Below are 16,265 nucleotides of genomic sequence, written 5' to 3' on the forward strand. Positions count from 1 at the left end.
CAAAGCACCATGGCATTTTGTTTCAGCTCAATACCCTTGTGATTGTAGTCAGTGAATGAATGGTCTTGCCATTCTCTCCATTCTATGAAGTCACTCTTTCCCCATAAGCCAAGTGAAAATGATGATGGGAAGAAAAATTATGGTCCTTTCCTCTCTGGAAAACTTAGAAAAGGAAAACAGGCACAAATCACCTTTGAAAGAAAATAAACTAAACTCTTCATTGCTGCGATTGGAACGCAGATCCTTGTACGCAGTAAACATGTGCTGTACCTCTGGTCTATACCCCAGCCCCAGATTACACTTTCTTAACAGTGGTGACTGTTACCTTAATATGTGCGCTGGTTAAAGAGAGATTTCTGTTTACATCTGCATGAAAAAGTCATGTGACCCCGCACACAGCTGGAATTCTAGCTGCCTTCTGTACCTCTCCTGCATGCTAACTAGGTCAGTCTCTTCAACACCTTCATCTATGCTTTCTCATCCTTAAAGAAAAGGAAGGCGTCTGACTGGTTTTCAGGCTGTCCTAACGGATCTACCTGCAGTGGAATGACTTCTGAGAGGCTGGCCACCCTTTGGTATTGGCAGCCAGAGAGTGGAAAGCAGAGCTGGCACTGGTTGAGGGCCATGGTAGGGTCTCTGCTAACACAATTATCTCTCTGCATCACAAAGGCCTGAGTAGGTACTCAGCCTGTGACCCATAGTTTTCATCTGAGCCAATCAATTCCTACATATATTGTTTACCCAGGACAAACTCTGAAGACAAGCCATCGTGTTCCCTGCATTGGGGTTTGTGTTAGGGATTTCTCGTTGTGGAATTTTTACAGTAAGGAACAAATCTAGTCAGATGAGCAAAGAAATTTTGTGACCATATCAAAGTAAGCATGACTTTGACTATCTCACTTCTCAAATTTTATACTACCCCTACATACAGTTTCACAAAAGGCACTGACTGTGTCTACCACATGAGCTAATAAAGACAAGACTTTTGTCTACTACGTTTCATTTTCTTTCCTTGTTAGCCAGCTTGTCCCAACATCTGTAGGCTGGTAGGTAAGATATGTGCTGTGGTAATGCCATGTATGAAAGTTATCACTGGCACCACAAACAAGGTGAAGCAAACATTGCTGGGCCGCATTTGGATTCCTCCTTATGTTACTCTGCAACCTCTTGTATGGAATGAAGCAGCCTCCTACCAACAGGCATTCTTGGAAAATGAACCAACATTTACACACCACACCTTTCTGAAGTGCTCTTTTGGCATTTTACAAATAGTTTTTGTGAGAAAGTGAAAGATGTGACTCCCAGGAAAGACTGGAGAGAATTTTAGGTGGACAGAATGCAGTTACCCAAGACAGCGCATGGCTAGTCTGTCAACAGTAAAATAGGAAAATATGTGGGTCGATGCCTTTAATTTGTTTCTGTGTTGAGGATCTTTCTCGTATATTGTGCATCTGCCAAACATTTAGTTTTTAAGTGCTTGATGCTTGACGGAGATTGGCCCTGTGACAAATCTGAATTTAAACAGATTGTTAAAATTCAAAGGTTCTTAAAGGCAGCTCCATAGGCAATAGAAAGATCTCTTTGCAACTAAAGTTAGGGCAGATTTTTAAAGTATTGGCCAATGGTACAGCATACATGGAGTCCTCTCACTTTTAAACACTTCATGCAGGTAACTTCTCACGTTTTCATACTTAATTCTACTCTGTACATCTTCTTTGCCTTTCCAGAAGTAGTACAATAAGAGGTGTGAAACTGTGTTCAATCCGCTTACTATAATCAGTCCCAGGTGGTTTAAATTAAGTAGAAAAGGCGCGAACAAACTATGGCTAACACCTGTTTACTATTCAGGACAGAAGGTTCTGTGGCTCCAGGGCTGTTTCGCCACCACCCGTATTCAGTAAACACAGGCTTGTTTGACAGTGGAGCACCACATGTGTCTCTAATGATTTTCTCTCTAGAAAGACTTACCACTTACCATGAGATCTGTGGATTGTATACACAAGAGCAAGGAGAGGAAATTTGTTACTCCTTTCTCCTCAGGCTCACCTCTCAGGCCTAAAGGACCCCCTAAAGTCATTTATGAACCATGGAATCTGCCAGTTTCAAAGTCATTCTCTCTCTTGCCACTGAGTGAACCTCTAAGGTGAAGTAAGCTGCTGATGTGACTACTTTCTTCTGTGTTGTATTCCTCTATATTTGATCTCAGACAGTGGGCAAACTCAGCATGACACGTGACACCTTCTGATTTCTTCATAAGGTGGAGGAGATGGGCCACTGAGCAGAAATAAAAATATAGCCCTGATGTCATCAACAATTAAAGATAATTTTATTAGTTACTTTTCTTGTTGAGACAAAATACCTTACAAAAGCAACTTAAGTAAGGGAAATATGGTTTAGGCTCACAATTCGAGGCTCTAGTCCGAAATGGCAAAGAAAGTCACGGTGCAGGAGCATGAGGCAGCTGGTCGCGCTGCGTCTGCCGCCAGGAAGCTGAGGAGGATGCATGCTGATGCTCAGCTCATTTGCTCTTTTTTTTTCGTCCAGCACTGTACACTTTAGGGTGTGTGTTCACACCTCGGTTACCCTGACCCAGGAAATCCTCAAAGACAGGCTCAAAGGTTTGTTTCCATAGTGATCCTAAATCCTGCCAAATTGGCCATCAAGATTAATCATCATAGGTGTTTAGACTGAAAAGTAGGGAGGAAACAACTTCTCTTCTTTGTGGTTGTGTGAAATGTATCCTAAATAATCATCCCTTCATTTCATCTTTCACTTAATACATGATGAAGAGCCACGGGTAAGTAATCATTACAGTGACACTGAGCTGTCTTCTTTTTTCTTTCCATTTTCTTTTTGTTGTTGTTGTTAATGTCAAAATGATGAAAACAAGCAAAGCTTGGGAGAACAGTTTGCACATGAAGTCTTTGCAGCTTGACTATGGTTTTCAGATCCTTGTTTCTTTCAGTTGGTGTTATTGGCAGCCAAGTGTAAGGTCTCTGATATTAACAATAGCAACACATTTGCCAGATGACTGAGGGCCTAGATTTCCTCCCCTCCATAGCTCCTCCAGCTTTGGTTTCTGTTCATTTCCTGGACTGTGTGAGGATTATCCCCTGCCTCAGCCTATTTTCCATTCCCTTCTCTTTGCTCTGAGGAGTGTGAAGAAAGGACAGAAAGCTCAAGCTTAAGTAAAATCAGTTTTCCGCTAGGCACTTGAGTTACTGTACTAGCCACGTTCATCAGGACAAATTCCTTCTCATTTTCTTTGACCCTGATGAAATGCAGGTTTGGGGAAATGCAAGAGATTAGGCCAATGCTGTTCTCTTCAGAGTTGTCCTGTATTAGTCTCTTATTGTCTAGCCAATATATCTTCTTATAGCTGCTGTTGGCAAGATATGTATTTTCTGTCCTTCAACAGACTTATGGGTCCACTTCTGGTTTTTTCACTTTAGAATGGAATGAAAGCAATGTGTGTTAGTGGAAGCTATACTTCAAAGTTTGAACTGTGGTCTTCTCCTGAGCTACTGATATGTGGGTTCAGTGTTTCCCATGTGGCAGCAGCAGTGAATGACAGGGCCAGTCAGTCTCCTAGTCACAAGGAGAAACATCAGGCCGCTTACTGTGTTACTGAATTGGAATGTTCAGTAGGATGGTGTAGCAAATACATTTCCAACCTAGGATATTTCCCATATTGAATGCGCTCATTGTTCTGTTGGAAGTCAAGGAGAATATGTATTTTACAGGTTGTTTCTGAATCTTAAGTGCACCTCCTTACTTAGCATAGTTAAATCTCAGCTGGGGATTTTTGTTAAGTACAGTCTGGCCGTACTACCTTTCCATGTTAATACTTCTATAAAAAAGGTTGAATTGGGGTTTATGCTTTTGCTTTTGCTTTTTTGTCACATGCCTATTTCTCTCCTTTTATATATTAAGTGAATGTTTACTAATACAAAATGTTAATTTCTTTACTGATCTTTTGAATTTTATTATCATATTTTAATGATTATTTTAAATTATTAGAACGTACTTCTGATTTATTGTGTTAATTTCAGTAAGATAAAAAAAATGTTCCTTCTATATAATTCCTTCCTTTCTGGCCTTTCATGTGCCTTTTATATAAACAGTATGTTAAAAACCTAGCAACATATTATAATTACTTTATGTAATCTTACATCTTTTAAAGAAACTGAATAAAGGAGAGCAAGTAGTAAATCTTAATATTTATAGGGTATTTATAACCTTACTTACAATTTCTAGTTCTCTTCATTCTCAAGATCTGCATTTCTTGTTCTGATAGAATTTTCCTACATCCTCCTCCTTAGTTTGAAAATTCTCAAATATAATACATTTCTTATACGGCATACCTAATCATGCTATTATATACATTTTAGTCAACTTATTTGAGATGAGAGTTAAAAACTATTATACTTTATAATATGTAATTACTTACACTATGTATGTGTGTTGATACCTGTCTAAGATTTCTTGTTATAAACCTAAAGAACTTTATTATTTCTTATGAGGCAGATCTGATACCTATGAAGTAATGGTTTTATTTTGTTGTTTGATTCTTTTTAATATGGAAATTGTTTCTCCCATTTTTGGAAGATAATTTTTCTGAATATAATTGTAGTTGGCACTTAGTGTTTCCCTGTCACTGAGTATGTCCTGTAGTAAATGCATTGACTCTGCTGAGAAGTCGACTGTGCATCTTACCTGAATCCCTTGTACGATGTTTTTTTTTTTTCTTTGCTGCTTTTAGAAATACCTCTAGCTCATTGACATTCAATATCTGTATTTTCATATATCTGGATCTGGGTCTCTTTGTAACATAGTAGTTTATCATACTTAGAATTGGTTCATTTTCTTGAATGTGTCAATGTCTCTAATCAAATTTGGGAAATCATTAGTCATCATGCTTTGGAACATTTTTTCTTCTTTCTTTTTATTGAGCTGTACATTTTTCTCCACTCCTCTCCCTTCCTTCCCTCTCCCTTTCTACCTTCTTCTGTGACTCTCAGGCTCCCAATTTACTCAAGAAATCTTGTCTTTTTGCCCTTCCTAAGGAACGTTTTTCTAGTCTCTATCACCCTTTGCGTAATGCTTTACATATATGTTGGTGTGTTCAACTATGTACCACATTCCTTTAATGTTGTGTTTACTTTTTATTTTTATTTTCCTTTCTGTTTTTCTAAATATTTGTATTTATAAATAAGTCATGCCTTTCTTCCATTCTTTAAGCAGGATTTCCTTTAGTTGAGTATCTTTTTAATACCTTCTTTGATTTTTCCACCTGCTAAGTCCTAATATCTGGGTCCCTGTTGTCTACTCTTTTGCTCTATATGGATCACATCTTATTTCTTGGCATTTATTATGATGTTTTTTCAATAACTGGGCATTTTAGATAAAGCAAATCTGGTCCTGGTTCTCCTCATTCACTCCCAGACTGGCTTCTTCATTATTTTTTTGCTTAGCAACTTAGCAAGATTAGTGTAGTAAAAAATATTGCTCTGACATGGTGCCCTTGATATCATTACTCAAAAGGTATAACCTTGGGCTATGAGTGACAGGTTTTCTTTCTTTCTTTAAATGTTTCTCCTCTGTTGCTTCTTTGCCTGATGTTAGATCTCTAGTTAATATCTCTGTTGTCATCATACCCAGTGTTAGCCTTAACACATTTCTAGGGTTTTTTGCTCATAGACACCAAAGTCTGATCTGATTAAAGCCAGGCCGTTGTAGGAGTAATCTTTGAACTAGGCCATGAAGCAAGGCCTGACCACAAGAAGACATCCCCTAGCAGTCTTTCTGACTGCTTCACCAGCTATGAACTATCAGCCTACTCCTAAAATTGCTTACCAGCAACATTTGTATTTACGATAGCTTACATTTTCCCATCTCTTTCAAATAAATGTGTCCCCTTTAGAGGAACCTGTGTTCTTACCCTGTCTCACATTCTAGACAGAAACTCTGTCTCATTGTTTCAGAGCTGGTATGGGAGCAATGGCTTTGATTTTCTTCAAGTGGCACCTCTGCTCTTAAGAAGAGTTTCTGTGCAAGGAAGGTTACACTCTTCTTAAGTTGCCTTTTCTAGCAGACTTCTAGCCTATGTATTTGGTGGTGTGGAAGTAAATGAAGCCTGATTTCTCCCAGCAAGTTGTTTAGGGAAAAGCCCTCCATTCTTCATGACTTGGAATATAATTTGTACAATACAGAACAGAGGGGAAGAGAATGGGGTAATTAGAAAGAGCGAAGTCTTCTCTTCCGTTAAGGAACTGTGGTACTAGGTTTGGACCTGTGAGGAAGGGAGCCCCACTTCCTAGGTCTCAGGCAAGCTTCTATTAAACTTATCTTCAGGGGTGTGATACTGAGACACCCAGGGAAGGGAGCCTATTGTAGACTCATCAGTTCTTATGGAGATTTATAAATTTTCCTAGGGAGGGGGAAATAGAGTTCTTCTGTTGTTAGGACCCTTTCTAGAGGCAATAACTGCTGCATTTTGTGATTGCCACTAGTTCCGTTCACTTCACGAGGAGAGGGCCCACAGGTCCTTACACTGCCTCTCGGTTCTTCACTCATGCCACTGAGATGCGAGCTTTGTTTTGTTTTTCAGTACTTTGCTGGTTTAGAATACCATGTGTACCATGAATAGTTTTTCCACCTTATCTGCTTTTACATGTAGGATACCACCAGATAAAGCTCATGGGAAATGCGCAAATAGTTATAATTTAGATGGACTCAGTCATCAGAAAGAATTCCCACTGGAAGAGAAAAAAACTACCATGTATACTAAGATATTGTTGTTTTTAATCACATCACTAAGTAGTAAGTTACTAGAAAGCTTAGGAATGAGTGGTTAAATAAAAGGGCAAACCCAGGAAGTAACACAATGAAAGAAGCTTCCACATTAGGGGCATTTGGTGAATTAGAAAAACTTGAGTATAAAGTTTCAAAGGCTCCTGGTGCATAAAGAATACAAGAAGTTTATAGCCTGCCTGAGGTATCTGGTAGGAGACCATCTCAGTACACCTCTGGAACCCCAAAGGCTGAACTGTCAGTGTGAGATGAACTCTGTGCTGAGAAGAGCCCTTCTTGGAGATACTTACCTCTGAGAACTTAGAGTAGCGAACAGGCCTTCGCATCAGCTTTACATGGGTGCTCGTTCAAAACACTCAAGCATTTTGGAAAGATCTCTAGTTTGTCTTTTCCTCTAACACCTTATGTAATCTCATGGAAATCATCCCTGAAAAGACCATCTTCAATCCAGACTTCAAATATTTCCAGAAATAATTTTTCACAAATAGTAAATATTATTAAAGCTCTCATTCAAAAGTCATAAAATGTAGTTAAACCAAGGACCAAAAGTAGGAATCAGGCTGGAAATGACTCAGCAGGTAAGAGTCTTCAGTGCTCTAACATGAGGACTGGGCTTTGAATACCAGTACCCATGTTAGGTGGGTCACAAATGCTTGTAACTCCAGCTCCAAGGGATCTAACTCCCTCTTCTGGTCCCAGCAGGTACCAACATACATATGCACCTATACTTACATAAGCATATAAATAAATAAGCAGTAAAAACAAATCCTTTTAAAAATTAAACAGCAGTCAGAGTTGAACAATATATTTAATTCAATCTATGGTCTCAGAATTATTAGCACATTTACAGAAAGGAAATGAAACTAGTATGTTCACAGAAACTTAAGGGATTTTAAAAATTTGAAAATTTGAATAGCAACTGATTATTGCAATGACCATACTGATGCTTCTGGAAATGTAAATTTATAATGTAACATACAGTGACTATAAATCTAAGAGCATTTTAGATACAGTTAAAGAAGGTTTGGTGAACAAAATAGCACAAAATATAAATTTGAGAGTATAATCTAGACTTGCAAGGTTGTCATTCACAATTTTTTCCCAGGCAATAGCAAGCAGCATACTCTTTATGCTGGCAAACAGATGGAGGTGGACCATAGCTAGGGTGGAGACTAAAATCAAGGCCTTGCTCAATGAGGCTGAGGAACAGTGAGCTGCAAACCCAACCTATAATGTGATCTCTTCAGTTACCAACCCTAAGTGCCAAAGGCCTTACATATGCAGTTCCATTTATCTTTACAGAAAAGGTTAAAGGAAAAATCACAGGTCTGTGGTGTTTAAGTGACTCCACGGTTAGCCTGTATAGTGACAGCAGGTTTCTTTCCATTCTTGCTGACTCTCATCTGTGCTTTCTCTCTCCCTTTCTCTCTTTTGCAGTGGCTGCTTCAACCCCCAATTCTACTGCTGGTGCAGCCATGAATTCCTTGACCTCTCTTGGAACTCTCCAAGGATTGGCTGGAGCCACTGTCGGATTGAATAATATTAATGCACTAGCAGGTACCGTAAACAGTGAGTATTTGCTGCTCTGGTGGACAGCCTTCCCCTAAATTCTCCAGAACACGGTCAACCAGAATTGACCAAAAAGGCTATGAAATGGGGAGAACTAAAACTTGGGATGGAGGAGCACATGGTTCAATAGGCAAAAACTTGCCCCTTTGATTTTATCTCAAAATAAACCCAACCACAGCCCACCCCAGCTTCTTTCCAGTGTGTAGTATAAGTTTGAATCCTCAGATTGCTGTAGTTTGACAGATAGTTTCAGGTTCCAAGGAGTTTGGTTTGGTTTTTTATTTTCTCAGCCCTGCTGCAAGGCAGGGTGTTATAATAGAAAAGTTAATGGCGTGGAAGTTGGGTAGCATCTATCCTGCTCGACTGCCAGTCAACTGTAAGAGCTCAGGCAAATCACAGCTCCCTCTCTGGCCTTGTCTCCATGGGAAAATTGAAAATTCTGGGTCAAGTGATATTAAAGGTGCCCTCCAGCTTGAAAAATCAAGGATTCCAGATAAGTGTGAGAGCAAAAAACTAGTCCTTGGAAAGCCAGAAATGCAACTGAGTGTCAAGGAGCTCCAGCTAGAAAGAGAACTGTCTTCATTAAGTGCCTGGAGATGGGGGTGCCTCTACAATAGTGGCTGTAAAGGGGTGTCATTTTACTGTGGCAGACAACAAAGGATTTGGGCATATAGGTTAGCAAATTACCCTTGATTCTGAAACAAACTGCCCCGTTGAGAAAGGATGCTAGGCTCCGTCCCACACAGTAACTGTTCTGTCATTCAAATACATGTGGAACAGTTCCCAGGCCTGAGGATGAGTCACACTGGGGTGGGCTTCTGCACTGGAGAAACTGAGCCTCAGCCAGAAGGAGGACATCTAATTTACCTTTCCATCCATTTGGCCACCCTAGTTGCCCTGGAGGCCCAGAACAGCTAACAGAGTTTCTTCATTGTGGACCTAGTTGTCTGCCAGACTGCCCAAGCAACCTGATACTTGCCTGCTTAAATTTGTAGTAAGTGGGCCCTGGCTATTTACCTCATTTTGGGTCATGGTTTATTAAGTAGTAAACTGTTTTATCGAGTGACCAGACCACAATTATTTTAAATCAAAAATCCTAATTTCTGTTTAAAAGTTCAAAAAGTAATAATTTGCAGTTGGACCAGCAAGATGACTTGGCAGGTAAGAATGCTTGCTGCCAAGCCTGATGAACTGTGTTCAACCCCTGGGGACCCACTCATACAAGATGTCCTCTGACCTCCACAAGCATACCGTCACATCACAATCTCCTCTCTCTCCCTCCCTTGCTCACACACACACAAAATAAAATAAATGTAAAAGAAAGAATTTAAACTCTAAAATGTATCCACATAAAGATTAAACTTCTATAATCCCAGTAAGAAAATAAACCATATTTTAAAAAATAGATAATGTTCAGGTTTTAAGTCTTTTCTTTGGATGTTCTAGGAAAGTAAAAAAAAAAATAGACTGAGTTTTACCTGACCATAAAGGAAAAAAAAAATGTTTTCTTCCACAAGTGATGGCTCTGAATTAGCATTTAGCACATGGCCTGGTAACCTTGTGATGGCCAGAATGTTTTATTCCAGTTAAAACTGCCTCCAGCTTTTACATTTTCCAGCAGCCACCTAGGAGCCTCGAGGCCTGAGTCCTGTTCTGGTGCGGCTCCTCTTTTTGACCTTGTCCTGCAGCAGTGCCAGCCCACTTGCCCTTCACCTGGGTTTCGGATGTGTGTGCGCACATCCCTCATGCTGCTTCTCTTGCCCCAGGACCTAGTTCCCCTCAAACAAGGACTTTGATTTGATCGCCAGCCTGTCCTTGGTCTGCAGAGTAACAGGCCAGTGGGAATGGTTGTCCTCCTCAGCACGTGCTCATGACTGCTGTGTGTCTCTTGTCTGTGTCTTGTGCCTCTGCACTTGCTTTGTTTTGGGTTGCTAAGCTTTTCCCATCTTCATTGTGAAGACTCAGGGGGAACATCGTTGAATGATGAGAAACCATATAAGTCCTTATGCGGGGTCGTGTGCTACACAAAGTTTGCTCTGGCAAGGACAACAGTTTCAGTTTGGGTTCCTGACTTCACTGTTTGCAGTTGGGTTAATAGAAATATGCATAGTTCTTGACAAGTTAAGAAAGAATGGTTTTAATTTCACGTATCCCTACCTACCAGTCAGAGTGAACCAGGAAGAAAATGTTTTAACTAAACAAAAATTATGCACAAATAAAAATGTGTTCTTTCTTGATTGCTAAGTGTTAGTAGTGCAAACCTCTTCTACAACCTTAGCATCAACTTGGGGAGAGTATTTAATATTTGTCTCAGATTAAATATGAGGGTAAACTCTTTTAGGGTAGAATATCCTCTTGGTCTATTTTCCTCAACAGAAATTATGATGCAACCTGTTGCAGATAATTTTCTCAAGAAAATCAAGAAATACTTTTATAAACAGTCAGCTCCTAAAACAGTTAATGGCAGCTTGTGTATTGTCTCATCCCCAACTCTGCACCAGGAATGGTTCCTGTGTGTACTGTGGGTACAGTGATGAGAGGCTTCTGGTTTTCTGAACAGAACCAGCTCTTCTCCATGAACAGCAGAAAGAAAGTAAGGAGCTGATGCGTCTTGGCCTGGACTTGATTCTCTTCCCTGCCAGAGGGCCAGTACCTCTCTGAAAGGGTTCATTACCGACAAGTTGCTAGGTTAAACTGTTTGAAAACCCTTTCCTTTCCCTTATTTGTTAACGAGTTAAAACTAAATAAAAGTTCAGCCTCTAATAGTAAAGCCAGAGTCAGCAAGATTGAAAAGAACATGAGTCATTCATATCCTTCATCTGGGTAGTTTAAGGATTCCATTGATATGTTTTCTGTATTAATATCTAAATTAAATCAAGTTGAAAAATGCTTTGTGCAGATATATCTATCCAGGAGCCTCTGACTGGATATTTCTAAATCTAGATAAAATGGCATTCTTTATTTGTTTAAATTATGTTCTCCCATATGGCTTAACATGTCTGAAAATAAGCCTGTTTTATGGTAAGTAGCCATAAACACTTGGTAAAGAGTAGTTTTGAAAAAAAATTTATGAAGAAAAGAGGAGAGGCATTGAACACATTACCCTAGCTTACACTGCTCTTACTTACACTGTGGCATTACCGCTTTAATCTGTCAGCTAGCCATTTCTGAAGATGAACGCCATTCCAGACCAGAGCACAACCCAAACACATTTGCATGTGTGATCTTACCAACACAGGCAAACATGGAAGTGCAACTGTAACTAAATCGATATCCATCTTCCCTCATTCCAGATATTTCCCAGATCCTCATTTATTAAGGTGTAGCTCTGCAGGCTACACCTCATCTAATCAAAGGAAAATTTACCAGTCAGTAAATAATAAGCGTGTTCAAAGAAATCCCTTACTTTCTCTCTTATTTATGTGCTCTATCTCCTAGAAGGGTGACCTGTACATAAATGTGGTCTGCTCGTGGCACACTCCTTCTAGTTCTGCTTTTTAGGACCGTTTCCATGGTGCTCACAAAAACAATGTGGGTGTGGCTGTCATCTTAGCTAATATAAAAGACTGAGTCATCAGGCTGCAGACCACCTAACTGTCAGGCCAGCTCCCCAGACTCCCCTTACAGAGGTTGGACACGCCCATCATTTTATCCATCCTTTTTAAGTAGCATACATGAGAATTTAGATGAAGAGTAGGAAAGAGCTGATCCATGTAGCTTTCTCAAAGAAAAGCCCTGTTCTTTTAAATTGAAATAACTGAAATATTTTATTCAACTAAACTTTCTTCAAATCACTGCTTCTATTGTCCAAGGCTTTTAGAGGTAATCAGATGCCGGCAGCCGAGCTGTTAAGTGTTAACTTTGGTACCACGACTATTGAATGTATAATAACATCAGGTAATTCATAAGAATTGCTCTCAGATACTGAAATCCTCCTCGGCTGGTTCCTCAGATGCTTGCATGTGGTTGTTTACCCATTACTCCCTGAATTTGGCCAACGCCTAGCCTCCAGGTTTTCAAAAATAGTACAAATATTCTCAATGCTTTTGTATTTGAAAGAACTTTTTTACCCCTCCCCTATTTTTATTCAAGAATATGGTTATAATCTAGAAAAGGGAAGCTTTAGGCTGGAGAGACCAAACTGTGGCACTCTTATTTGCACAAGGCCCTGACCAGTTTCCCTGACCTTGGCATCTGTACTCCAACTACTTCCTGCCTCCCTATAACCGTCCTCAAGAACATACGGCCAGGTCTTTTCTTCCACGTACACAGCAGCAGTAGAAGCAAGCAGAGCTTCCAGAAAGTAGTTTATGGTTGGAGTACAGTGTAGGAAAACAACCAGAATACTCCATTTAGTCGTGAGATCTTCCAGTATTTTAAGAGTATGAAGTTCATTCTGTTTCTGTTTTAAGGGGTGGAAAATGACTAAAGGAGGGAGAATTCGAAGCTGCAGATTAAGTAGAGCCCTTGTATGGCAACTGCACAGCCCTCAGCAGACAAGCTACAGTGGAATGACAGGTAGTTTGGAGATACTCGTTAGAGTGTGACTTAGGCTTCAGCGCATGTCAGGCGGCTGGGAAACCAGAGTTTCAAAGGGTCTGTGTGCACATGAAACCATACAGCCTGGGGCAGAAGAGCAATTTCCTTTCAGAATTCCCTCCTATAAAGGAATTGAGTCCACAGCTTAATGGCCTGTATCCCTAACATCTGTTGGGAGCTGAAAGAATCAGTTGTTCCAAGTTGTCTCACACACTCCTTTGGGCCTCTCAGAAGTATCACACACATACTAAACAGTAAGGATAAAACATAACCAAAAGGGAAAAAGAAAATTCCAGTTCTTTGGCAGCCATAACAATGGGGATGAGTGTGCAGGAAAGGAAAAGTGAGGTAAATGTGATTAGTTGGTATCCGAGGGATCGTTCCGAGTAATTAGGACAAACTAGCTCTAAGCTCTTTAACAGTGCTTGTTCACATTAGTGGAATGGAAGAGAGTAGACTTCATAATAAGAACCCAGAGCAGGTGCAGCAGATCCCCTTCTGGCCAGCGCCTCCTAACTTACTCTGTACTTGCTGAATGACTTGAAATTACTCCCTTTCTCCAAGAGCTCATATTTCATTCTTGAGGCCTTCAGACTTTTCTTTCCCCAGCTTCTATGAAGACACTGTGTTGTACTGCTCCAAAAGGCCCAGCCCAGTGTCTTCAAGCCCCACAATAGGGAACCCAAACTCGAAGCACTAGGCGAGTCCTCTACTGCTAAGTCCTGGTCAGCTTCATATCTGAAGAGATGACGTTGTCCAAGGAGTCTAAGCACCTATGGTGTAAATAAGACATCTCCTGCCCCCTCTCCTTCCTGTGGATGGCAAGTGGTGACCCTGATGGGTGATAAGTGCTTCTGGTACTTGATTTTTCTGCATCCTTGGCAAGCATCCTATAGTAGCTATCCTCCCTTACCATCAAGATTATTGTTATTTCCAGCAAGTTGTTCTCAGAAACAGATCTTTAAAAAAAGCCCTTTTAGTCTTAAAAGAAACCAAAGGCAATTGTTTCCTATTCCATTTCCTGTGTTCATGTGAAAGTTCATACTCCATGAAGCATCCTCTCTTTTAATTCAATATTCAAGAAAATGACAGTCAGCAGCCAAGACCCCAGGACAGAATCACACCCTGGTCTACACTCAGATCCCCAAGCTGCTGCCGGAATCCAGCTCATCGACAATGTCTCTCCAGTTCACTGGAGAACATGGATTACTATCTGTGAGCATGTGCGGTGTGCCTTTCATAGGCTGAGTAGCTTGAAGTGTCCTGCTCCTCAGTTCTGAATCAGCTAGGTGATGTATTCCTGAGGTCCCAGGCCCTCACAACATCCTTTGACTGTTTAGGAAGTCACTCTGATGGTACTGCTGACTCACTGAGGTGCACACCTAAGATCGTGTCTGCTCTGCCTCTTCCTAATCACACAGCTTGGATGTAAAAGGTTTCTCTTTGCCCTCAAGCTTCTGGAAAGACCTGTGGCCCCCTAAGAAGCTATAGTCAGTGGACAGAAGTATGCAGATATGCTAGGCATCAGCCACTGAGGGTTTGGTTTGGTTGGGGTTTTTTTTCACATGCTTCCAAGATCTAAGAAAAAGAAGGTATATATTTCAAAAAGGTAACAGTGGTACTTGCCAGCAGCACACTGCATGGAGTGATTCTGTCTGACGTCAGGGCCTCATTGCGTTTTTATCACTGGCAAAGGGAGGGAGAATTATCATTGCTTTTTTTCCCCACCTTATTGTGATTTCTTTCTTCATATGTATCGTTTTTTGACTTTGTGTTTGTTTAATTGGTGTGCTAGCTGCATGCACTTGCTGTTGTACTGTGTCAAATGATTCTCTGACTTCCTTTGGAAAGCACTAATGAATAAGTGCTATTTCTCTTCTCTATTGTTGGGTTTTTTGTAAAGTTGCTCAAATGCTCTCAGGTATGGCGGCTCTGAATGGAGGACTTGGCGCCACAGGCTTGACGAATGGCACGGCTGGCACCATGGACGCCCTCACCCAGGCCTACTCAGGAATTCAGCAGTACGCGGCAGCTGCACTGCCCACTTTGTACAGCCAGAGCTTGCTGCAACAGCAGAGTGCTGCAGGCAGCCAGAAGGAAGGTGGGTATCGATCTGCACCTCAGGGCCTGGCGGGGCCAGCCAGATCTGCATTTGCCTCTAGAGCACACCCAGAAGACGCTGATTTAAACCAGTGTCTTAGGAGAAGTCGCCGGCTTAATTTCTAGTATTCATGTTAAAAGAAAAAGTTCTCAAGCACTAGCCATTTATCACAGTCTTCCGTTCGTCTTACGTTTTCCTCAGTTTTTCACGAATCCCTTAAGAAGTTCTCCTCCATCAGGTATCTACAGGAAAAGATTTACTAGTTGCTACCATCAAAAATGCCTAGTCTCTCCTCACACAGAAACTCCTTAGTGAGAGGTGCCGTTTGATGCAGTCTGGTGTCGGGGAAGAACTTCTCTCCTGAATTCCCCAGCTTCTTAGTGTCCACGTCCCTTGAAGTAGCGTAGCTGCCTCTCAGTAAGCGATAGGCTCTGACTAATGTTGGAATCCACAGTTAGAAATGATGCAGTTTGCTGTATAATGAGGATGTCTTCTGGGAAAGAAAGTGATAGGTTCAATAAGGCAGGGTAATCCTAAGAATAAATTAAAGCTAATTATAAAATGGTATATGGCCTTATCCAAATGAGGATAGCTTGTCCTTCTTCCTTTTCATTCTTTTGCTTTATTGGTTGGTTAGTTTGTTGAAGTAGGGTCTCATCCTACAGCCCAGGCTGCCCTTGAATTTGTGCCAGTCTTTATTGGCTCCACCTCACCATTGCTAGGTTACCATTGCACTTGTAGGCTACCACACTCCACTGTTTTAACTTCCTTATTAACTGAAGTTCAGAATATGGGAAAAGGTACATCAGAAGAATTTTTGTTTGGTTGATTTTTTTCCCTCTTTTACCCATACTCTGTAGTTACAAATGACTTTTGCTTGGATATTAATTTAAAGATCTGCAAGTGGTATCATAGTTTCACTCTGCAAAATTAGGATTTTAAGGAGGTACAACTTGAAAATAGAAAATAAATTTTTCTTTGACAAATAAGCACAGAGATCTTGAATAAAGAAAAGAAATACATATGAGACCTAAGTTACTCCTCAGCTCTTTCCTCTGAGCTGTGACTTCTTCTATAGGTATTCAAGTGTGCACAGCTATGTCCCAAACACCTGTGTCCCACTGGGTGTTTGAAAGGGACCTTGCATCGTGTGCACCACAGGTCTTCCCTGGGAAAGCCTATCTTTGTTTAGTTCCTGTAGCCACTGTGAGAAATAAGTAGCATGGGAGAGAACCTGTAGGAT

At 40.7% G+C, this 16,265-nt stretch overlaps 1 protein-coding gene across 43 annotated transcripts in view; it reads left to right on the forward strand.

Moving 5' to 3' along the window:
• Celf2 (CUGBP Elav-like family member 2) overlaps positions 1–16,265 on the forward strand; it is an 829,031-nt gene that overhangs the window by 799,509 nt on the left and 13,257 nt on the right. For 23 of the 43 annotated variants that reach the window (XM_075970404.1, XM_075970381.1, XM_075970382.1 and 20 more), the window contains 2 exons: positions 8,251–8,370; positions 14,825–15,022. In XM_075970404.1, coding sequence (XP_075826519.1) covers positions 8,251–8,370; positions 14,825–15,022 — 318 coding nt within the window. Of the gene's footprint in view, positions 1–8,250; positions 8,383–14,824; positions 15,023–16,265 lie in introns of all 43 variants that reach the window. The other 20 variants (XM_075970392.1, XM_075970390.1, XM_075970372.1 and 17 more) reach the window with 2 other exon arrangements.

The sequence above is a fragment of the Microtus pennsylvanicus genome, chromosome 4, assembly GCF_037038515.1.
Source record: "Microtus pennsylvanicus isolate mMicPen1 chromosome 4, mMicPen1.hap1, whole genome shotgun sequence".
In the NCBI taxonomy this organism is placed as follows: domain Eukaryota; kingdom Metazoa; phylum Chordata; class Mammalia; order Rodentia; family Cricetidae; genus Microtus; species Microtus pennsylvanicus.